Genomic DNA, 23,649 nt, shown 5'->3' with positions numbered 1-23,649 from the left:
CTTGCAGCGGTGACTAGACATTCGGTCATAGGAGCTGCGGCGGCGGTACCGGAGCAGGGGGAGGCGGTGGAAAGTGGAGTGGTTCTGTGGCGGGGGTGGGTGGGTGGGGGGGCGCTCGAGCTACGTTGGTGAAACAAAAATCATCATCGCTCGACTGCGAACACGGTGAGTGGATTCGTTTGCTGCGTGTCACGTTGATGAGTCAAATCAAATGTCCATCCTCCCCAAATTCCACGCCGAAATCCATCACGCCTTGCCAGTTGTGTTCGTGCAGGTAGATGAGTCGTGTTTGCACAGTCCGCCATTGCCCCCATCTTTTTTGTTTCATATCCAACGCGGCCTTACAGGGTATGTGTGTGGATTTGATCCACACTACAGCGTGTGCTTGATGTTCGTCAGTTCAAGTGCAAGTGTGGATGGACGGTGCAGCCGCAACTACTTAATGCGCGCCAGAGATGATTTGGCGCAGCAGCTCATTTATAGGCGTTTGGACAGAATGTAAACTGTGGACATGTCATTCATTGCAGCATCATGCTTTTTTCCATATGACATGGCCATTTCAGTTGTCACTGTTCCGATTAATGCATTATGGCTAATATTTTATGAGGTTCCCTTGGGGGAAAAATATATTTAATCTGGCCCACCGGACATTTACATTGAAAGTGTCCTGTTGTATTTTTTTTTGCCTTAAATGAGATTTTATTTGTGTGTTCATTAAAATGTGTATACCTAATCTATGACTTAATTAGCCCATCTGTCTGTTGACAAAAAATAAATGTAGCCTTTGAGCTTGAACTTTGCCCACTCTTGTTGTTGATTAGCATTTTTGTGTTGTGTTGTGTTACTGAGTTTTTATAATAGTTCCTCTGAGTTTTAGTTTTTAGACTTGGCATGACAGATCAAATGCGATGCGATGGGGGTGGGGTGCGTGCGACTTGAGGGAACATGATTATTTTTCGCCGTCCTGAAAATGTAATTGCACATCCACTACAATAGGTGGCAGTGGCGCTCTCATTGTTCGAGAGTGTGCAAGTACTATGAGCTCCTCTGCAGGGGTGTAAAAAAAAAAAGAGTAAACAAATTGAGACGCACTTAATTAGAGGTATAGATGAAGACAGAGATGACAGATTTTCCACAGATAGATACTACTGTCAGGTTATAATCACAATTTTAACTTGTTCACTGCCATTGACGGCTATTGACGTAAAAAATTCATTTGAACTATTTCTATTAGTTTAATTTTTTTTCCACTTTTGTTAACAAGAGTATGAAAACCTAGAAAAATTAGGAGCGTCAGGCGATTACATTTTTTAATCTTAATTAATTGCATGACTTCATGAGGTAACTCACGATTCATCACACATTTTATATCTGTTCTAAAAGTACAATTAAAAAATTGGAGGTTTTCATACTCTTGTTAACAAAAGGGTAAGAAAATGTTAAACTAATAGAAATAGTTCAAATGAATATTTGACGTCTATAACCATAAATGGCAGTGAATGAGTTAATAAATGCAACAAAAGATAATGAAAAAAAAGCAAAAATCACCCTTTAATTAGTCTGAAAATAACTTTTTATTTACTATTAATAATTTGTTTTGTTCATCTGTCTACGCCAGCCAACAACGTACAGTTACAGGCAGAATAATTAAATCTTCTTCCACTAGATGGCAGCAGGTACAATTTACTTATGTGTAGCAACCTGGCAGTATGACTGTCATAGGAAAAGAAGAACATCTTTTAAACATGTTTTAAGATGTTTAAGAGATGATTGAAGAGAGATTACGTTTCTTCTATAAAATATGGTGAATAAAAGCTAAGTCAGGAAGCCCTGCTCAATTCAAATGTCTTTTTTTTTTAAGTTTACATTCATAGTGTGACTTTCCTTCCAGATCCCTGCTGCAGGAAGCCACCGCAATGTCCACCCCAGATCCTCCCATGGGAGGCAACCCCCGCCCGGGTCCATCCCCCGGCCCCGGTCCCTCGCCTGGGGCAATGCTGGGGCCCAGCCCGGGTCCTTCCCCTGGCTCCGCTCACAGTATGATGGGACCCAGTCCCGGTCCTCCGTCCTCTGGACTCTCTCAGCCGGGCCCATCTGGCTACAGCCAGGACAGCATGCACCCTATGCATAAAGTAAGGGCGGTAGAGAAATATTTTACACATCCATGGCAGAGGTAACACTAGCAACAACAGTGGTGCATTGTACATGTTTTCAAAGTTTGTTCCGTTGTCTTTTCAGCCCATGGAGGGCATGCATGACAAGAGCATGAGTGAGGAGAGTCGCTTCAGTCAAATGAAAGGACTGACGGTGAGGCCGGGCGGGCACACTGGTATGGGTCCCCCACCCAGTCCCTTGGACCAACACTCACAAGGTTGGCAAATCAAACATTCCACTGTTAAGTAATGCTCTCCAACATTGTGCAAGTAACAACAGCGAGTCTTGTGAGCGTGATGTCACATGATCTTGACCAACGGCACACCGAGAATTTGATTCACTTCTTAATAACTCAACTTTAATAAGAAACTACTGTAAGTCAATTGTCCATATTATGTCCCCTTTAACGTAAGTCTGTTTTCCTGTCTCTCGGATGTCTTCCAGGTTATCACTCTCCATTAGGTGGTTCTGACCATTCTAGTCCGGTCCCTTCCAACGGTCCTCCATCTGGACCTCTACTTCCATCCTCCTCCTCATCTTCTTCTTCAATTGGCCCCGGCTCCGCCTCCACACCTTTAGAAGGCCCCGGTGGCGACCAGCACTCTCTGGGCCCCGGCACCCGCCCGGGACCACTCGGCAGTTCAGGGCCAGGACCCAGCCCAGGACCTAGCCTGAGCTCCACCGTCCCCACCCTGGTGTCAGGCCTTGAATCCGGTGGGCTTTCTGGACCCGGGGGCCCCACTCCTTTCAATCAGAGCCAGCTGCACCAACTCAGAGCTCAGATCATGGCCTATAAGATGCTGGCCCGGGGTCAGCCCCTGCCGGACCACCTCCAGATGGCCGTCCAAGGGAAAAGGCCCATGCCTGGCATGCAGCAGCCCATGACGAGCTTGACGCCGGGAGCTGGGCCACCGGGACCAATGAGTTCAGGCTACAGTCGAGCTCACGGTGAGGACTGTATGTTGTCTTTGTTAACCTCTTCCACACTCTAAAAAACACTTGGGTCAAAAATAACCCATTTTTTTGGGGGGGGGGGGGTAATTTTATTCAACTTTCTGCGTTTTGTACAAAGCAACACGATTTTTTGGGTTGTTTAAAAAAAAAAATAGAGCCAATTATTTTTGGGTTGTTTTGCACTAAACTGTCCATGTTTTGGGCGGTGTTTTAAACAAATTAACCCAATTTTTTAATGGGTTGTTTTCAGCAAAATGACCCAAAATTTTGGGGTTGTTTTGTACAAATGACCCAATTTTTGGGGTTGTTAAAAAAAAAAACCTTTATTATTATTATAATTATTATTATTATCATTTATTTATTTATTTCGGGTTTGAGGTGGGGTGATCAAAACAACAAGTTGGGTTAAATTGACCCAAGTAGTGGTCCGTTTGGACCCAAATTGGGCTATTCTTGACTTTTTTTTTTTAGAGTGCAGGATTTCTTGAAGCTGCAGATGTTTATTACTGCACATAAAAATATTGATTTAACACAACAAGAATATTTTTCCCCTCTAGGAATAATGGGCCCCAATATGCCTCCACCAGGTCCATCAGGTACAGCAGTAGGAATGCAAGGACAAAACCACAATGGACCTCCAAAGTCCTGGCCTGAAGGTTTGTAGTGTCTATTGTGTTACAATTTTATGTATTTGCCCAAATAGGGCCCAATTTTCATGTGCAAGTCTAGCGCTTGACTAGCGTTTGCGCTTTTGATGTGCGCCCTTGTGGGAGAGAATGCAGCCGACTCCCGGCCAATCGAAGCGGCTCCCCTCATTAATCCATTTTAATTCAGCAGACGCGTGGGAGGGAAATGAATCAGCAGAACTGGCCAAAGCTTTTTTTATTGTATTTTTAAAAAAATAATGAATTAATTTGATATTAATTTTTATTTGTAGTAATGATAGACCGATATATGCCAATAACGATACCGTTGATTAGTATTTAAGGAGGCCAATAACCGATATTTATGAAAAATATCACACAAAAAAAAAACTTGTTGAAATGTCATTGAGCGTATTTGTTGAAAGGTTAAAAATAAAAAACCTTTTAATTTTAAACATATAGTATATGTATTATATACTATATAGTTGTATAGTATATATACATATAGTATACATTTCTTTGCAACAAGAAAACTGTTTGCGACAAGTAAAAACTGTTAACATCTTTGCAACCTTTTGCAACATTTTGTGAATATTAGTCAAAATGCCAAATATCGGCACCGATAATCGGCCTATCTCTAATTCGCAGTGTATCTTAGGGATGTTACTATATATACACCACAAACTCAAATCAAATGTTTAGGAGGATAATGAACTATTCGCATCCCCATCTTCATTCCCTCACGTACTGTACGTTCTTCAGGCCCGATGGTGAATGCAGCAGCACCGTCCAACGCCTCTCAAAAGCTGATCCCGCCTCAGCCCACAGGACGACCCTCTCCCGCTCCCCCCTCGGTGCCCCCCGCGGCCTCCCCCGTCATGCCTCCGCAGACGCAGTCCCCCGGGCAGCCGGCGCAGCCTCCTCCCATGATGCCTTACCACAGCAAGCAGAGCCGCATCACCCCCATCCAGAAGCCATGCGGCCTGGACCCCGTGGAGATCCTGCAGGAGAGGGAGTACAGGTACCAGGATCGAGTTATGGAACGGGTTCCTGAGCAGTCACCATAACTCGATTGTGCGCTGCAGGTTGCAGGCTCGCATCACACATCGTATCGCCGAGCTGGAGAACTTGCCGGGCTCTCTGGCTGGAGATTTACGTACCAAAGCTACTATAGAACTCAAAGCGCTACGATTGCTTAACTTCCAGAGACAGGTGAGCGCAACAGCATTTTGGGAATTGAGCGATTTGACTTTTTTTTTTTAACGATAGGCGTTTGCATCCAGCTGCGACAAGAGGTGGTGGTGTGCATGCGTCGTGACACGGCTCTAGAAACGGCCCTGGATGCCAAGGCCTACAAACGCAGCAAACGCCAAAGCCTGAGGGAGGCTCGCATCACAGAGAAGCTGGAGAAACAGCAGAAGATCGAGCAAGAGCGCAAGCGCAGGCAGAAACATCAGGTAGGCAAAACTTGCTGGCTAAATTATTAGGAACACCGCCACTGTCTAATAGGATTCAATATTAGATGTACTGTACAGTAATAAAACATGGAGGCTGTATAAAAAAAAAAAAGCCTTTACCCAAAAAATCCAATACAACCTTAATATTAATCATATAGCTACATTAAGCTAATACAGAGCCACACAAAATGAAAAAAAAATAGTCATAACTTTGCAAGAAAAACATAACATACGAATAAAGTTGAGGAAAAAGTCTTAATATGAAAAAAATGCAGTTGTACTCTGGGAGAAAATTATAATATTATGAGGAGTATAAAGTCTGAGTTTTGATTGGGGAAATGTGTAATATACATGAAAAAGTCATATACCAAGAATACATTTATAACATTACAACAACAATGTGATCATTTTATAAATGCACTTCTCAAACACGGCCATTCAGAAAGGAGTGTGATGATGAAAGTGTATATTTGTGATTGAATAATCACAGAGCATGCAGTCCAGTTTCAACAAAAGAGAAGCCTAGCAACACTAACTACAGTAAGCTAGCAGCCTAGCATTAGCCCTGTTAACGTTAGCCACGGATGCGCTACGTTGGTTGCATGGATAACTTATTCATATTACAGTGTTACTCATTCATTACTATAATAGTAAATGTGATCAGTTTGATGTTCAATTTCTTGGAATGTACACTCAATTAAGATTATATTATTATTATAATTAATCAAAAAGAGGCGACATATAGCAGAAAAGTTGCTAATTCTACCTCACCTTCTGAATCCTCTCATTCATCTGCCTGAGGTCTGCTTCTGTTTACTATTTCTATCCAGTTTTTGGCAAACACATTGTATTAGATAAAATATATAAATATTAATGTATAAATTAAGAGGTATAAAATGGCGTTAAAGAGGGATGATTTCCCCACAGATTTTACTTGTATACTTCTGTTGTTAATACAGCTTGTGCAGGTGTACCTAATGAATTGTCCAGTGAGCTAAGCACATTATGCTTGAATGTTGCAACATACAACATACAATTGTTGATATTTTCAGAGGTTGAAGTTGAGATGAGTAGAGATGCGCAGGTGAATTTTGCTGACGATTCATTGCATTTTTGTATCATTAAGTTTCAAGCACAACTCAACATTCTCTTTTCCTCGCCTTTTTGTATCCGTTATTTCTCTTGCGTTCCACCATATCGCTCGCCATGTCGTTGCAGGAGTATCTCAACAGCATCCTTCAACATGCCAAAGACTTCAAGGAGTATCATCGTTCCATAACGGGCAAAATCCAGAAGCTGACCAAAGCTGTGGCTACCTATCACGCCAACACCGAACGGGAGCAGAAAAAAGAAAACGAGCGCATTGAGAAAGAGCGAATGAGGAGACTCATGGTAACGTGCGGCCACCGCATACTCTATCACGGACGCGCACGCCTCCTGGCAGACTACCCCTTGCATGATATTATCCGCTCAGGCTGAAGACGAGGAGGGCTACCGTAAACTCATCGACCAAAAGAAGGACAAGCGTTTGGCCTACCTTCTACAGCAGACGGACGAATACGTGGCCAACCTCACCGAACTGGTCCGCGCGCATAAGGCTGCGCAGGCCCTCAAGGAGAAGAAGAAGAAGAAGAAAAAGAAGAAGAAGAAGGTATGCAGGTGGAGGAAAAAGTTGCCTTATTTGTCATAATTGCAAACTTACACTAATTTGCCTGTTCAGTTGGAGAGCCCAGAGGGACAGACTCCAGCTTTGGGGCCTGATGGAGAGGTGAGCAGGCAGGAATATGACAAACGTTAAACCGCCTTCTTTTTTTGTGTCAGTGGCTTCTATTTAGACTACAAATCCTGATCTCACCTAACTCTGCAGCCTCTGGATGAAACCAGTCAGATGAGTGACCTTCCTGTGAAGGTCATCCACGTGGACAGTGGCAACATCTTGACCGGGGTGGATGCTCCTAAGGCGGGGCAGCTGGAGACGTGGCTGGAGATGAACCCTGGGTGAGATGAAAAATTGTTTTTTTTTTGAAAGGCTTGCTTGAGTATGATATGGTGTAGTATACTAAAAATATATATTTTTAAGATATAATGTGAAATACAGTCCACATGTTCTTCATTGGGCAGCGCCAATGTAAACATTGGCATATTTATCTTTAAATTGCTGGAATGAATTTACTTTTTTATTTTTTTTAGTTATGAGGTGGCCCCACGCTCTGACAGTGAAGACAGCGAGGATGAAGAGGAAGAAGATGTTGGTGTTTTCATTTATTTACTGGGGGAAAAAAATCAAATTTTATTTGACTGTACCGTCTGTGTGTCAGGAGGAAGAGGAGGAGCATCAACCTTCAACTGCAACAACAGATGACAAGAAGAAGATAAAGGACCCTGACAGCGAGGACGTGTCAGAGGTGGACGTGCGACACATTATCGAGTGAGTAAACCGGCGAATAGCCCTGCTACTTACTATAACGCACGAATCGTTCATTTTCTTCCCATGTTATTCAACTGTTATCGATAAGCATCAATAAGCATTTCCCTTGTAGGAACGCCAAACAGGATGTGGATGACGAGTACAGTGGAGCAGCGTTTGAACGAGGACTTCAGTCTTACTATGCTGTGGCTCATGCCGTTACAGAAAAGGTGGAAAAGCAGTCCACTTTATTGATAAACGGACAACTTAAACAGTATCAGGTAAATAAAAAATAATGTGGCTAAACAAAAGTGTATAATCATGGGTTGTGTGTTGGGATGGGATTCCGATTACAGAGTTCTTATTGATTTGATTCCTAATGGATTCTCTTATCGATTCTCATTGGGTGATGAAATAAATTTTTTTTTACTGTGTGATATAAATTTGTGTCATTTGCCATCTTGCACTCTAAAAAAACAATTGGGTCAAAAGTAACCCAATTATGGATCAAAAATGGACCGATCCACTTTTTGGGTCAATTTGTACGGAAGAGGATTAGGGCCAGTGAAGAAAGAAAAAAAGTTGAGCAGGATTCTCACTTTATTCTCATAATTCTGATTTAAATCTCAGAATTCTGACTCAGAATTCTCACTTTAATCTGCTTCTATTATTCTCGATTTTAAAAGTGAGAATTCTGAGATTAAAGTCAGAATGCTCACTTTAATCTCAGAATTCTGATTTTAAAGTGACAATTCTGACTTTGCTCTCAGAATTATCACTTTAATCACAGAATTCTGACTTTGAAGTGAGAATTCTGGGATTAAAGTCAGAATTCTCACTTTAATTTCAGAATTCTGATTTTAAAGTGACAATTCTTACTTTGCTCTCAGAATTCTCACTTTAAAGTCAGAATTCTCACTTTAAAGGGAGAATTGTGACAATTCTTACTTTAAAGTCAGAATTCTGAGAGCAAAGTAAGAATTGTCACTTTAAAATCAGAATTATAATTGGGCCATTTTGTATAAAAACACCCAGAAAATCTCAGAATTCTCAGTTTAATCACAGAATTCTGACTTTAAAGTAAGAATTGTCACAATTCTCCCTTTAAAGTGAGAATTCTGAGATTTTCTGGGTGTTTTTATACAAAATGGCCCAATTATGGATCCAAAATGGGGTCAAATTGACCCAAGTAAATCTGACCCAACTTTCTGGGTTGTTTTATACAAATTGACCTTTTTTTTTTTTTTACCCAAAATTGTGTGAAGGTAACCAAAGTAGAAGATCTGACCCAACTTTATGGTTTATTTGATACAAAAGACCCCCCCCCCCTTTTTTTTTGGTACAAAACAACAAGAAAGGTAAAAAGAAAGAAAGTTAGGTGAAATTGACACAAATAGAAAGTCAGTCCATTTTTGACCCAACTGTTTTTAGCGTGTGTTGTGTACTGTATATACAATGAACAATATTTGCGGTTGGCTGTCAGGTTAAAGGTTTGGAGTGGTTGGTGTCGCTGTATAATAACAACCTGAACGGCATCCTGGCTGATGAAATGGGCCTGGGCAAAACCATCCAGACCATCGCGCTCATCACGTATCTCATGGAGCACAAGCGGCTCAACGGACCCTACCTCATCATCGTGCCCCTCTCGTAAGCTTATCATTTTTTTGTCATTTATGAGATTTGAAGTAAACATGAAGTCGTTTTGGAATTGAACATCCTTTCTGACCATCAGGACTCTTTCAAACTGGGTGTACGAGTTTGACAAGTGGGGACCCACAGTTGTTAAAGTGTCCTATAAGGCAAGTTTACTCACTGTAATCAGTTTTACCAGCAAGGGGACCACATTTGCATTTTATAATGCAGCAGTCTCAAACCTTTTACACAAAGTACCACCTCAAATAATACTTAATACTACACTCAAAAAACAGTTATGTCAAATATAACACAAATTGGGTCAAAAAGGGACAGACTCAAGTTTTTGGGTTATTCGATTTAGTCAAAATGTTGAGTAAATGAAGAAATAACTCAAATAATTAACCGACCCAACTTTTTGAGTTATTTCACCCAAAAAGTCAGGTCGGTTCAATTTTGACCCAATTCAGTTGACCCAAAAAGTTGGGTCAAATGAATAACCCACAAAATTAACCGACCCAACTTTTTGAGTTATTTCACCCAAAAAGTCAGGTCGGTTCAATTTTGACCCAATTCAGTTGACCCAAAAAGTTGGGTCAAATGAATAACCCACAAAACAACCCACATAATGGCTTCTTTTTTGGGTTATTCATTTAATTTTCATTTAGCTTTTTGGGTTAAATATCTGAAAAACTTGGGTTGGTCCATTCAATTGAGTTATTCAATTAACCATAAAGTTGGGTCGAATGAATAACTCACAAAACAACCCCCCAAAAAGGGGGTTGCTTTGTGGGTTATGAATTTAATACGACACATTTTTGGGGGTTAAATAACTCAAAAATGTGGGTGGGTCGATTCATAATTATCACAATTTAGGTTACATTTGACCCAACAGTTTTTAGAGTGTAGTAACATTGAAATCCAGACGCAAAGTAGGCATAAGTGTTCATTAATAAATTTGTAATTGTAAGCCTCCGCAACATGATGCACAATTTGAATAATAACACTTAGTCTAAATATAGGAACATTCATTTTGTTTAAAAAAAAAACTCATTTAAAACAATATTGCATAAAAGTTAAATAAAAACTATATTTTAAAAACACACAGCTAAAGATTAAATGCAAATGTTTGTACCTCAAAGTTAAACACGTCTAAGATGTGTTTTAAGGAAACATGTAATTTGCTTTAAAAAATAAAATAAAATACTGTACTGGATTTAGACCAAAAAAAAAAAAGTTTTAACTCGATGATTTTGACATTGTATTTAAAAAACAAAAGCAAAATGAAGCTTAACAAATGAAAAAAAAGAAGCTCCTACTGAATTTAAAGATGCAATCATGAGGAATGAAAAATAGAAATATAACACTTCTCTATTTTAATAATAAGGTTTTCCTACTGTCTATTCTCAACATTTTACTTGTCTGCAGATAATCTAGTGTAGTATTTAGTGCTACTTTACAATTCCATTTGTTGTGTTATTCCTGATTTTAGGGTTCTCCAGCTGCCAGAAGAGCTTTTGTCCCTCAGTTGCGTAGTGGCAAGTTTAATGTTCTCCTCACCACCTATGAATACATCATCAAGGACAAACAAGTCCTGGCTAAGGTGGGCTTCACTATCAAAAACAGTGCACACTATATACATATTCTATTTTTAGCTTTTAGGTTGTTCCTCTTGTCAACCGAGCATCAGCTTTGCAAGAATAGACATATGGGCTTCATCTGAATGTTAACAAGTGGATGTTGGATTCTGAAATCCTGACATGCTCTTTTTTTTCACTTGGAACCTGAAGAGGAATAAATTTATTTGGCCTCTTTGCGTGTTCCAAAAATATCAAGACAGATTTAATGTAAGAAAAAACACCTTTGCAAGAGGATTTATTTAAAAAACAGAGATCTCTGGACATCGTGACAGACTCCAAACATCACGTAACAGGTGGAATTTCAGAGTGCCGAATGTGTCTCTTCCGCGTGGAAAATGGCTTCTTATAGTTAAACAGACCGCCTCTCTTTCATTTGTAGACAAAACATACTCTCTGGGTACTTTTCCGTGAGCGATGGCGCAAACAGAGTCAGGGGTGTGTGTGTTCGAAGCAGATTCTGTTCTCAAGGACCAAATGTGTTTTCGCACAGAACACTGAGAAGGAATTTTTTTTAGACTAAACAATATGTTCCAGTTTAGTTTAAGGTCAAATTGTACTGAGTTCAACACTACTTCACATCTATAAAACATTTCGACATGGTTAATATAAAGAATTAAAATGTTAATAATGTATAACAATGGTTAATATATGAAATAAAGAATTTAAATGTTAATAATATCTAACAAACCTCCCACAGATCCGCTGGAAGTACATGATCGTGGACGAGGGCCATCGCATGAAGAACCACCACTGTAAACTGACCCAGGTGTTGAACACGCACTACCTGGCACCCCGGCGAGTGCTGCTGACGGGCACGCCGCTGCAAAACAAGCTCCCCGAGCTGTGGGCGCTGCTCAACTTCCTCTTGCCCACCATCTTCAAGAGCTGCAGCACCTTCGAGCAGTGGTTTAATGCCCCTTTTGCGATGACCGGGGAGAAGGTGAGTGGATCAAACTACATTCGGGATTATTTTGTACTATCGGTGTAGAAATAGCAGATTGAGTTGATGTCAAAATAAGCCTTGGAAAAATAAACAAACTCTGAATATCGACCAATGGTCTAACCTCCTCATAAATCACATTTTAATGGAAAAAATATCTGCCTCAAATAAAAACCAAATATCAAAATTTATAGAAACATGGTCTACGTATATAGAATTTTTTAACCTAATTCTGGTTACTTAATTCTGTCTGTTAGCGAGAGCCACCACATCGTCATAACTTACATTGATGTTTCTGCATTTGGCAATTTATTATTATATTATATTATTAGTATGGGATTTTTTTTAATAGGCTTTAGGTGAACTGATGAATACACACACGCTCGCACGCACGCACCCACGCACACACACATGCACATACACATACTCACCCACATACAAAAAAAATATATATATATATATATATATATATATATATATATATATATATATAAAATAATTTTTCTTTTTATTATTTTTTATTTATTTTATTTTTTTTTATAAAAAAAAAAAAAGGAGAGCAATGATGATGTCAAATCGAATGAACAATACTGAGCTTTCCTGAAAAATAAATAAATAAATAAATAAATAAAAAATAAACCTTGACATTTTCTTCATGGTCAGGTTGAAAAATATAATACCTCTTTGAGGGTTTATTTGCTGTCCGTTCAATGTGCCCGTCCCACCCTGCAGGTGGATCTCAACGAAGAGGAAACCATTTTGATCATCCGTCGTCTTCACAAAGTGCTCCGCCCCTTCTTGCTGCGCAGGTTGAAGAAGGAAGTGGAGGCACAGCTTCCAGAGAAGGCAGGACTAACCTCTGTCTTTTGCAATACACAGCAAATAGACCCATATAATGCGCTCGTGTAATTCCTTTAAGTTTTGGATCTAATTGGTGGAGGTTTTCTAATTGATTGGATGATCGTTAACTCATTGTGCATCCCTGTAGGTGGAGTACGTGATCAAATGTGACATGTCGTCTCTCCAGCGAGTGCTCTACAGACACATGCAGGCCAAGGGCGTCCTGCTGACCGATGGCTCTGAGAAAGACAAGAAGGTAGGTTTGAAGGGGCTCATAAAAGCGAGGGGCTTTGTTTCCATACTGTCGACTGTACGGGGGTGGGGGGAAAGCTTTGTGATGTTGCTTTCTGGTGCGTCTGATCAGGGCAAAGGAGGAACCAAGACGTTGATGAACACCATCATGCAGCTGAGGAAGATCTGTAACCATCCGTACATGTTCCAGCAGATTGAGGTAACGCTGAATGCATTCAGTAATATTTACTTGAAAAAGTTTTTTCACTCAAAGTCAATTTTACAAGGAGAGCTTTTAGTACATTTCACCAATTTATTGACTGGTATTTAAAAAAAAAGCTACTCAAGGGTTGAGGAATGAACCCACAACCTTCAGGTTGGGAGACAGACACTCTACCACCTGAGCCATGCCGCTCCTGCTGTGAGTTAGTATATTGATGGTGTCAGGTTTGATCCTTCCATGAGAGTTTTTGCTCTCATTTTGGACACACCAGCAATGCCGTATAGTGGCAAACAGCAAGGGTGGCATGGCTCAGGGGTGGCTGTCCCCCAAGTTGAAGGTCATGTTCCTCAACGCTTAAGTAATTATTATTATTTTTTATATACTGGTAAAATTTACTCAAATCTCTCCTTATAAAATTTACTTAGAATTTCTGAGTCAAATAAATATTAATCTATTAATGTAACTTTTTACAATTAGTTACATTACAAAAGAATGCTAGGACCACACTGATAAGGATTTTAGAAAAACAAGTCATGGAAAAACACATCCTGTGGGTCAGGTCCTCCGAGGGATTTTCATGATTAACTTTGACTATTTTTACAGGAATCTTTCTCAGAACATTTAGGTTTCTCTGGAGGAATAGTCCAGGGGTAAGTGCTAATTGTGGCTCCCATAAAAACACATTCATTCAAAAATAATCTGATCTCATCCTTTTTTTTGTCAGCCTCGACTTGTATCGAGCTTCGGGAAAATTTGAAGTGTTGGATCGGATCCTCCCCAAACTGCGAGCGACAAACCATAAAGTGCTGCTCTTCTGTCAGATGACCTCACTCATGACCATCATGGAGGACTACTTCGCATACCGCAGCTTCAAGTATCTGCGTCTGGACGGTAAAACGCATTCTCTGAGAATTCATCAGAATGTAATGGAATTTACGTGGGGTCGTTTTTACATAATGTAACATATAAAATAGCACCAAAAAAATATTTTGAGTCACCATGGATTTTTCTTTCTTATCAACCAGTCTATCATTGACAGTATAAGATGTTGATTATGTGTCATCCTGCCAGGCACCACAAAGGCTGAAGACAGAGGAATGTTACTGAAGACCTTCAACGACGCCGAGTGTGACTTTTTCATCTTCCTCCTGAGCACTCGAGCTGGAGGCCTCGGCCTCAACCTGCAGTCCGCTGACACCGTCATCATCTTTGATTCGGACTGGAACCCGCACCAGGTTTTGCTCGATTCTCTCCTTTTTTATGTTTTTTTTTATTTCCATTTTCGTGGATTTAGAATAAACCTCTTAGCTTTGTTTCATCCCCAGGACCTGCAGGCCCAGGACAGAGCTCACCGCATAGGCCAACAAAACGAGGTGCGAGTGCTGCGCCTGTGCACAATCAACAGCGTGGAGGAGAAGATTTTGGCCGCCGCCAAGTACAAACTGAACGTAGACCAAAAGGTGATCCAGGCCGGCATGTTCGACCAGAAGTCGTCCAGCCACGAGCGCAGGGCCTTCCTGCAGGCCATCCTGGAGCACGAGGAGCAAGACGAGGTCTGGGGACAAGACGTGTGTCTACGGATAAATGTGTGTGCGTGCACCAGCAACACAGCAGTTTTTTTGTGTGGTGGGGGGGGGGGGGTGGAAAAGGGTTTCCTTGTTTACGCTGTGCTCGCCAATGTGCGTCTGCTTCAGGAGGAGGATGAGGTTCCGGACGATGAGACGGTCAACCAGATGATCGCCAGGAGCGAGGAGGAGTTTGATCAGTTCATGGTCAGTCTTAGGACAAACAACAGCTGTATTCCCTGTAGGAAAGGAAACAACAAAGAAACACTAAGCAAGATAACGGTCAATAAGCAATATAATTGTTTTTTTGTTTTTTTATATTTGTTTTTTGTATTTTAGACCGTGGAAATATTTTTTACAACAAAGCTAAATCAATTTGTTCCACAAAATATTCTGATAGTTCTCTTAACAAGAGTTTCATTAGAACCCAAGATAACCCGCTCCCCGTTCAGTTGCACAAGTTAACACAATGAGTCTTATGTAGAAGCATACATGGACAATCCCTTGGATGACAATACTTGCTTTTTAAAGGCGAAGTCAACCCCAACATTTTCTTTACAATATGTTCTACGCAGTCCCACTAACCTAAACACAGTATTCAGATTAATATTGTGTTTATGGAAATCCACCAGTTTTTATCCATCTGGGCGGCCATTTTGACATTTGCTGTCATCTGAAAATGACTTCACAGTTGCGCAGGGCTAACAGCCAATCGCGACTCACCTATTTTATGGAGCAGAGCCATGATTGGTCGTCACCTGAGTCCTGAGCAACAGTGATCTCATTTTCAATCGACAGCAAGAAACAAAATGGCTGCCCTCTGATATTTGAAAAAATGAGTGGATTTTGCTGCTTAAAGCCTATTCCACAAACATAATGTCATGTTTAGGCTAGTGGGGGCCAGCGAAAACGTATTGAAAAAAAAAATTTGGGTTGACTTTCCCTTTAAAAAGTAATGTCGTAAAATAAAAGACTCAAATTAATATAGTTTAAACGGTTCCTATGTGTATTAATAACATGTCCGTGACACACTTTTTGTCGAAAATATCCCAATGATCAAGAGCTAGGAATGAACAAACATTCAACTCTTGAGTAATCACCGATACCAATACCAAGTACCAATACCACCAGTGCAGTACTTATGATACATAAAATGTCCCCCAATAAATAATAAGTCAATAACAGATCATTTTAAAGAAATAACTACATATCCCAATATAGCATTTTTCCTTAAAATTGTATAAAATGAATGGCAATTTTCTATTCTTCAAATTTGTCATTTCGGCCTGCTAATTTGGTATCTGTACTCACCCATCTCTAGCAAGAATTATTGGCATCTTCCCCTGTAAATCAATCTTTGGTGCGCACATTAAACTGAACCAATCAGTGGGCAGAAAAATGCTGATGTCACTAAGCCAGCTAGCAGGATTTGTTTGGTGAATCTGAAATCTCATTGGTTAAAAAAATGAAACAATGATTTTAACAGTGTGTGATTGACACCAGCACTCGGGATTCTGAAGACGTTGGGCAAATAATATTTGCATGGCGACACATTGACGCTGAAATCTGATTGGACAAAAAACACACACACATACACAAGCAACTGGAAGCTGAGCAGCTAAGACACTGTGAAATGAAGACGTTAAACTATTGAAAATAACGATCATTTCATGTAAATTGTAGTTATGTGCTTCTGTTTGGGCTCGTCTTTTTATTTAAAACAAGTGTTTGCCCCTCTACTGCATTAAATCCTGAGCAAGAAGAACCTTAAGAGAAATTGTAAGTCACGGCGCAACAGAGGAATACATATTGACTGAGGTCGTGAACATTTTTTGTGGTTTTGTTCTCTGGCAGCGAATGGACCTAGACCGCCGGCGCGAAGACGCCCGCAACCCGCGGCGCAAGCCTCGTCTGATGGAGGAGGACGAGCTGCCTACCTGGATCATGAAGGACGACGCCGAGGTGGAGCGGCTCACCTGCGAGGAGGAGGAGGAGAAAATGTTCGGACGAGGCTCTCGTCAACGGAAGGAGGTGGACTACAGCGATTCGCTGACCGAGAAGCAGTGGCTCAAGGTAATTGGAGGAAAAGGGGCGGGGAGAAAGTAGGGAGGACGGCAAGGCGGAGGGTCGACTGACTCGCGGTTTTCCCTCCCGAGCAGGCCATCGAGGAGGGCACCCTGGAGGAGGTGGAGGAGGAGGTGCGGCACAAGAAGACGACTCGCAAGAGGAAGCGGGATCGGGACCCGGACCTCCCCGTGCCCTCGTGCTCCTCGGGAGGAAGAGGACGAGGAGACAAAGACGAAGATGCAAAGAGGCAACGAAAAAGGGGGAGACCACCTGTTGAGAAGATATCGCCCAATCCTCCTGCCCTCGCCAAGAAGATGAAGAAGATCATTGAGGCCGTCATCAGATATAAAGACGGGTAGAAAAACGGACTTTGTTTGTTCCAAACGTAATCACTGGACACCTGCACATTCTCATGAGATTCAATTTTAGATTTTACAGCTCAGACACTAAATTCAATGTTGGTTAGCTACAAGGGTGGCAATCCAGGTCCTAAAAGTAAAATCCCTGCCATAGTTTGGCTTTAGCCCCTGATGCTAGCTAGCTACGAGCACCATGGGAGCTAGCTAGCACCTAAAAGTAATACCCCTGCCACAGTTTGGCTTTAGCACTAGGTGCTCGTTTACCTGCTAGGGAGCTAGCTAGCTAGGTAGCATCAGGGTTTAAAGCTAAACTGTGGCAGGGTTTTTACTTTCAGGTGCTAGCTAACTAGCTCCCATGGTGCTTGTTTACCCGCTAGGAATTTAGCTAGCTAGCATCAGGGTTTAAAGCTAAACTGTGGCAGGGTTTTTACTTTCAGGTGCTAGCTAGCTAGCTCCCATGGTGCTCGTTTACCTCCTAGGGAGCTAGCTAGCATCAGGGGCGAAAGCCAAACTGTAGCAGGGATTTTACTTTCTAGACCTGGATTTGCCACCTCTGGTTAGCTATCCCATTATATTTTATTAATCTAAAGTCACATTCATGAGTCAGACCTTCCTTGTCTCATCTTGATGATGTCACTTCCTGTAGCACGAGTGGACGTCAGCTGAGCGAGGTCTTCATCCAGCTGCCATCTCGCAAAGAGCTGCCTGAATATTACGAGCTGATCCGCAAGCCAGTGGACTTCAGGAAGATCAAGGTCAAGTCGCAGACAGTGCAGTTTTTTTTCCCAAAGTTAACTTATTTTAAAATATGTGTCACCGACACTAGGAGAGGATTCGAGGTCACCGCTACCGCAGTCTTGGCGACCTGGAGAGAGACATCATGCTGCTTTTCCAGAACGCGCAAACCTTCAACCTGGAGGGATCCCTGGTGAGGGCCAACGAGTTACAAGACCTCTTCTTTAGAAATGATGATGATGATGATAATGACGTTTCCTGCCATGTGATGCGAGCAGATATACGAAGACTCCATCGTGTTGCAGTCGGTCTTCACCAGTCTGAGGCAGAAGATCGAGAAGGAGGAGGAAAGCGAGGGAGAGTACAGCGAGGAAGAAGAGGACGAGCAGGATGACGGATCCGAGTCGGAATGTACGTACATCTACTCTCAATCTTCTCTGCATTCCAATGGCTCTATGCTTCTCATTTAGACCTCATTTGTGTGCGTGTGTTTGCGTGCTCAGCCCGTTCCGTCAAGGTCAAGATCCGACTGGGCAAGAAGGAGCGAGGTGGCGATCGAGGAAAAGGACGAAGCAGACGATCGGGACGCACTAGAGCCAAACCTGTAGTTAGTGACGATGACTCTGACGAAGAACAAGAAGAGGTAATTGAGTGTGTGTGTGCGTTCGCAGGCATCTATTCCTTATCCTCTGCGAAGAATGTCTACTGCCACAGATCCCGTGTTTGCTTAGTATTACTTAGAAAAAGACTCGCTCACTGTAATTCTTGTCAATTTTAAATGAATTACAAGAAAGAGTTGTAATTGAGTTCTAATTTTGTGTGCGTGCATGCGTGTGTGTGTGTTCTTGTTTTTGTTACATAGTGGGGCCAACATTTTGGGATTTCACATAGTTGTGGGGCCCAACCGTCCATGTGGGGCCATTTTGCTGGGCCCCACAAGTTTAGACCTCTTTTTGAGGGTCAAGACTTGGTTTTAGAGTTTAGGTTTGAATTTGGTTATGGTTGAGGTTAGGGTAAGGAATAGGGGTAGGCAACCACTTTTGATGGTTAGGTTTAGGGAAATGCATTATGTCAATGAGATGGCCCCACAAAGACAGTAAAACAAATCTGTGTGTGTGTGTATTCTGCAGGAGCACTCGCTCAGTGCCACTGATGAAGAATCGTGATCGGTCGGCACTGTGATGTACGAATGTAAGCGAGAGGTGTGGTATGAAGGGATGTTCCGCCTGCTCACTCATTTTCAGTTCATCAGTAAACAAAAATCTAATTAGAAGCTTTGTAATGAATGAATTAATTGCACTAAATGTAATTGTAATAAAAAATTGAAATAAGCTATGCCTTTCTAATCCAAATACATTTTGGTTGCCCAATAGACATCTGTCGCTGTCAAAACAAATCAAGAGGGAAAAGGCATTACTGTAACTGGTGGACCAGTAGGTATGCTAATGCTAAAAACAATGCTAACAACAAAAGAATGTGCTTCCCCTATCTGCATCCATCCACTTTTCTTCATCCCCCACGAGGCTTGCGAGTGTGCTGGAGCCTATTATACCAGCCGCATACCCTGTAGTGGTCGTCAGCCTTTGTGGCAAAACTCACAAGCACATGTTGACATACAAAGTAGCCTCATTTTGTGACTTTAGTTTAGAATGTAGTTCAAAAATATGTTAGGGGACTTTTATTGAACTTTGCTTGAGCGTAGAGACACGATTTCGCCTTTTTTTTTTTGCTCATTATTGAGACAAGTCTTGCTCGTTCGACTAAAGCGGTTGGCACTAAAATTAGTTTTGCATTTAGGTGATTGCGTAGGCATGAAGTACTTATGAATAAGAAAAATCTTTGTTTTGTGCAATTTGCACAAAACCATACTCTTATTCACATTTCCATTGGGCACTTTTTCCAAAAACTTTGTTTAGTCTTGCTTGTAATGTAGAATGGACAATTGCAATTAAAAGGTTTTTTTTTGTGTTTTTTTTTACTGTGAGTAGCCTAAAGGGGAAATCAAACCAAATAATTTATTTACAATTGAATAGTATGTTGTTTTCCCCTACTTACCTAAACACCCTCATTAATTTTGTCTTTGTGGAATATGAGTTAAGCAGCAAAATCCCATTTTGTACTTGCTGTCGACTGAAAATGACATCACGGTTGCTCAGGGCTCAGCTAGTAACCAATCACAGCTCAGTTTCAGAAAAGAGGTGAGCCCTAATTGGCCGTTACCTGAACCTCGAATAACCGTGATGTCATTTCCAGTCGACAGCAAATCTCAAAATGGCCGCCCCCTGAGATGGATAAAAACAAGTGGGTTTTGCTGCTTTCCACAAATACAATAGTAATCAGAATACTGTAGGCTACTGTGTTTAGACTACACAGGACATATTGTAAATATTTTTTGGGGGTTGACTTCCCCTTCTAAGTATTAAAAAAATGTTTACATTATGATCTTTGCTCAATATTTATAGTTGTTAAATCACAACATGAGAAAAGTTCATGTTTATTAAATTTTTCTGTATGAGGATCAATTTATCACATGGCCACTTTAATAACTATAACGAGATTTACGAAGACAGTGAGGAGTCAAACTCTTCCGCTTTTCCTCTCTAATATCTTTCAACTAGCCAATTAGTGAGACTAGACTTATTGTGAAACTACAGTTTGTTTTCTTTTCACACAAAGTCTGCTCACTTCAAACCTTTAAGTGTTCAAAATGGTGTTTACTACTTTTATGTGGTTGAATGTTTGTACTTTTGGGGTCGGCCTATTCCTATTTTTTTTTCTTTGCAAAAAAAACCCTCGTTCTGATTGAGGTTAACAATCACTTTTGCAAGAGTGACAAAGCGCTTTAGACGTCACACATTAAATATAAGTAATTAGAAGGAAATGTAACGTGCCATGAAATGCTAAGAAAAAAAAATTCTGAGCATCAATAAGGCCTAAGATGGAACAATATACTGAATGTATACTCACCATGCGGACACGATTGAACCTGTGTCAAACAGTCAGACATTCAGAAAGCAACGTTTGTGTACACTGGTGTGTTTGGGTTGGATGTTGAGCCTGAAGCCCTTTTTGAATAACGTGAAGTGACCGATAACGGTTAATAGAGGTCGCGCTTCACGTTTGTGTATGTTTGCATCAAAACAGCCTGGATGCTGCTGCTTGCACGGCTCGTAGCACTTCAAAATTACTAGAGCACACTGAGGTCTCGATCCAGCCATTATTTACTGTATCTTTGATTGCTTCCTCATGTTTTCTGTATGTGGTGACTTTAGTTTGGCAGAACTTTTTTTGTGTACTTTTTTTATTTCAAGACAAAGGACCAGAGGGACGGTGGCTCCTCTCTGCTTGCGAACGCCTCATGGCCGGATGGTGTTGGATATTCTGTATCTGTACGATTTGTTTTGTACTTTACTGTACTTTTATTAATATGCTAGGTAGTCAAATACATGCAACCAAAGCATCAACACTTCTGTATGTGCTGTGTTGTGTCATTGTGACTGGAAACAACATTGTATCAATAAATTAAGCTTAAAAGTGTTTGTTGATATCTCAGTTTTGGATGTCTATCCATTTTCTATGGCGTAGATGCCATGGACTTCCGACTTCCGTAAGTCACACACGCTGTTTCCGGTCAGGTCGCGTCCCAACACTCCCACCCTGGCGCCCCCCAACCGCGCGCTGGCGCCCATCGGTGGGGGCCGCTCTTTGAAATGCTTCGGAGAACTGAGACAGACACACTACACATTTGCACCCATCGACGGGAACGCGCAACTGATGGGCACAAGGGCGGAAGCGCAAGCACCGGGACGCGGCCCACACGTCGCAAACACCGAAGTCGCAAGTCCCGCCTCCTCCGTGGCATATACCCAGCCATAGTACTTGTTTACACTGGGTTGCAACTTGTAGCTGAGATGGCGTCTATCCCAGCTAACACATTTAGGCAAAACCTATTCACACTTACATTCACCCATGCGGACATTTTAGAGTCTTCAGTAAACCCAACATGCTGAACAAACTGCAGTTGTCTCTGTCTGTGCCTATTTTATGTATATTTGATCGGAATGAATATCTATATTTTTACTCAGTGTCCTTTATAATGAGCTCAAATTTTTACTATCATTTAGATGTTAATATTCATACAATTTTTTTGAAAATAAATAAATCATGAATTCTAAATCAATTGCATGCCTATTTGACAGATGCAATGAATCTATTTGACCACAAGAATGCGCCATCATACAAACTGAACCGATTCAACCGGATTGAAGAGGTACGCCCTCTCCCACCCCCACCCAAAACGTTCACAAATGTATCAAGCACACAATTACTTCATGTGTGAACTGTGAATGCAGTTGTGACCCACAACCTCAACAGTGACTCTGTGTTATAGGAGGAAAAAATGTATTCTCATGTGAGGTCGATGGGGTGAGCATTGGGGTTTAGGTTTCCTGGTTTCTAGGAACCACTGAAACCCTACTCCAGCTCACTACCAGGTATCAGCTGTTATCATCTGCTCGTGAGTGGTGACAGAATAATTTATTCAGTATACAGACTTGTCTAACAAAATCTAATACTTGCTTTAGTTGTTTGGATTTGGACATTACGGAAGAGGCATTATGTTCTTTGGACAAACTGCCGCTGTCATAAAACCTATATTTTAACTCCAATATGTCTTCTTTCAAGTACAATTGTAATATTTTTTGCCAGAATAAGCCCTGAATAAGTAAACTTTTAAGTAAACTCCTTGGGACTAAATTGGAACATTTTAGTACACTTAAAAGTATACTTAGGTATATTATAAAGTATATTAACTCATTCACTGCCATTGACGGCTATAAACGTCAAAAAATCATTTTAACTATTTCTATTAGTTTAACATTTTTTCCACTTTTGTTAACAAGAGTATGAAAACCTAGAATTTTTTTAATTGTACATTTAGAACAGACATGAAATTTGTGATTATTAGTTAACTGGTGAAGTCATGTGATTAATAACAATTTTTAAAAAAGAATCGCCTCTTGTCCCTAATTTTTAATAATGTGTTGTTTTTTTAAATTAATTTATGGCAGTGAATGAGTTAATATGTATACTTAAGCACACTTTCAAGTATACTTTATAGCATATTTAAGTACACTATTATGTATACTTGAAAGTATACTTTGTGGTACATTTATGTCCACAGTTGCCCAGTGATGAATTGACAGGGCTCGCACCAGCAAACACTGGTACTAAAAGTAGCAACCTTAATCTCTAGGCTAACCAGCTACATGATCTTTAGGGCTTTATAAATAAATGTAACCTTTAAGTAAGTAGCTTATGGACGTTTGCTTCTAAACCATTGTTCCTCTTTTGGTTTCATATTCTGATAACTTACTCACTAGTACAAAACTCAAAAGCGATCCACATCCAAAGTTTTTATTCACATAGCGTCTGTCTTGGTTTACAGTCATGCATGTGGAACCTTTCAAGTAGTTTTTCAACATACTTTCCGTGTGTCATTTGTCACTTTGTTCAAAATCAATATTTATATTTAACTTAATTTAATTTTATATTTATTAACCCATATTATTATGATCACTTTCTCTTATACTTTTGTGTAAACACACTGATCAGCTGGGTTTTAGTCCGTAAATTGACTTTTGGAACTTGCACATCAATTTGTCTCTTGTGCTTGATATTTGACTTCAAAGCCATCTGGTTGCTCAACGTAAATCTCACAGTCGAATGGTGCGTTCAAATAGTCTTGACATTCATTTAACATCAGGTTGTGAGGCTTGAAAATAATAATTGCCAAACAGTTT

The 23,649-nt window shown here is 40.8% G+C and overlaps 1 protein-coding gene across 3 annotated transcripts; it reads left to right on the top strand.

The window, feature by feature from the left end:
* The first annotated feature begins 95 nt into the window (after window positions 1–95).
* On the top strand, window positions 96–21,385 carry smarca4b (SWI/SNF related BAF chromatin remodeling complex subunit ATPase 4b). Of its 3 annotated transcripts, none has more exons than XM_077570607.1 (34): window positions 96–165; window positions 1,892–2,132; window positions 2,239–2,371; window positions 2,599–3,102; window positions 3,666–3,764; window positions 4,515–4,773; window positions 4,838–4,964; window positions 5,036–5,209; window positions 6,428–6,601; window positions 6,684–6,860; window positions 6,930–6,977; window positions 7,077–7,207; window positions 7,400–7,457; window positions 7,528–7,637; window positions 7,750–7,897; window positions 9,100–9,263; window positions 9,349–9,415; window positions 10,741–10,851; window positions 11,586–11,828; window positions 12,561–12,674; window positions 12,817–12,924; window positions 13,033–13,119; window positions 13,726–13,772; window positions 13,847–14,013; window positions 14,194–14,357; window positions 14,448–14,708; window positions 14,817–14,894; window positions 16,542–16,760; window positions 16,847–17,109; window positions 17,760–17,868; window positions 17,940–18,041; window positions 18,127–18,259; window positions 18,352–18,491; window positions 18,979–21,385. In XM_077570607.1, the coding sequence occupies exons 2-34, from the start codon at window positions 1,917–1,919 to the stop codon at window positions 19,012–19,014; spliced, it is 4,971 nt and encodes a 1,656-aa protein (XP_077426733.1). In that variant the 5' UTR covers window positions 96–165; window positions 1,892–1,916; the 3' UTR covers window positions 19,015–21,385. The 3 variants fall into 3 exon arrangements, with proteins under 3 accessions (XP_077426733.1, XP_077426732.1, XP_077426731.1); XM_077570606.1 differs by having other exon boundaries at window positions 16,844–17,109; XM_077570605.1 differs by having other exon boundaries at window positions 14,448–14,894.
* The last annotated feature ends 2,264 nt before the right edge of the window (window positions 21,386–23,649 follow it).

The sequence above is a fragment of the Vanacampus margaritifer genome, chromosome 7, assembly GCF_051991255.1.
Source record: "Vanacampus margaritifer isolate UIUO_Vmar chromosome 7, RoL_Vmar_1.0, whole genome shotgun sequence".
NCBI lineage: Eukaryota > Metazoa > Chordata > Actinopteri > Syngnathiformes > Syngnathidae > Vanacampus > Vanacampus margaritifer.
This window is presented reverse-complemented; position numbering and strand designations above follow the sequence as displayed.

Coding starts and splice junctions, on each gene's coding strand:
- smarca4b (XM_077570605.1), top strand. CDS start 1,917: ATGTCCACCCCAGATCCTCCCATGGGAGGCAACCCCCGCCCGGGTCCA. Junction 9,416..10,740: donor TTGTTAAAGTGTCCTATAAG/GCAAGTTTACTC, acceptor TCCTGATTTTAG/GGTTCTCCAGCTGCCAGAAG. Junction 11,829..12,560: donor TTGCGATGACCGGGGAGAAG/GTGAGTGGATCA, acceptor CCCACCCTGCAG/GTGGATCTCAACGAAGAGGA.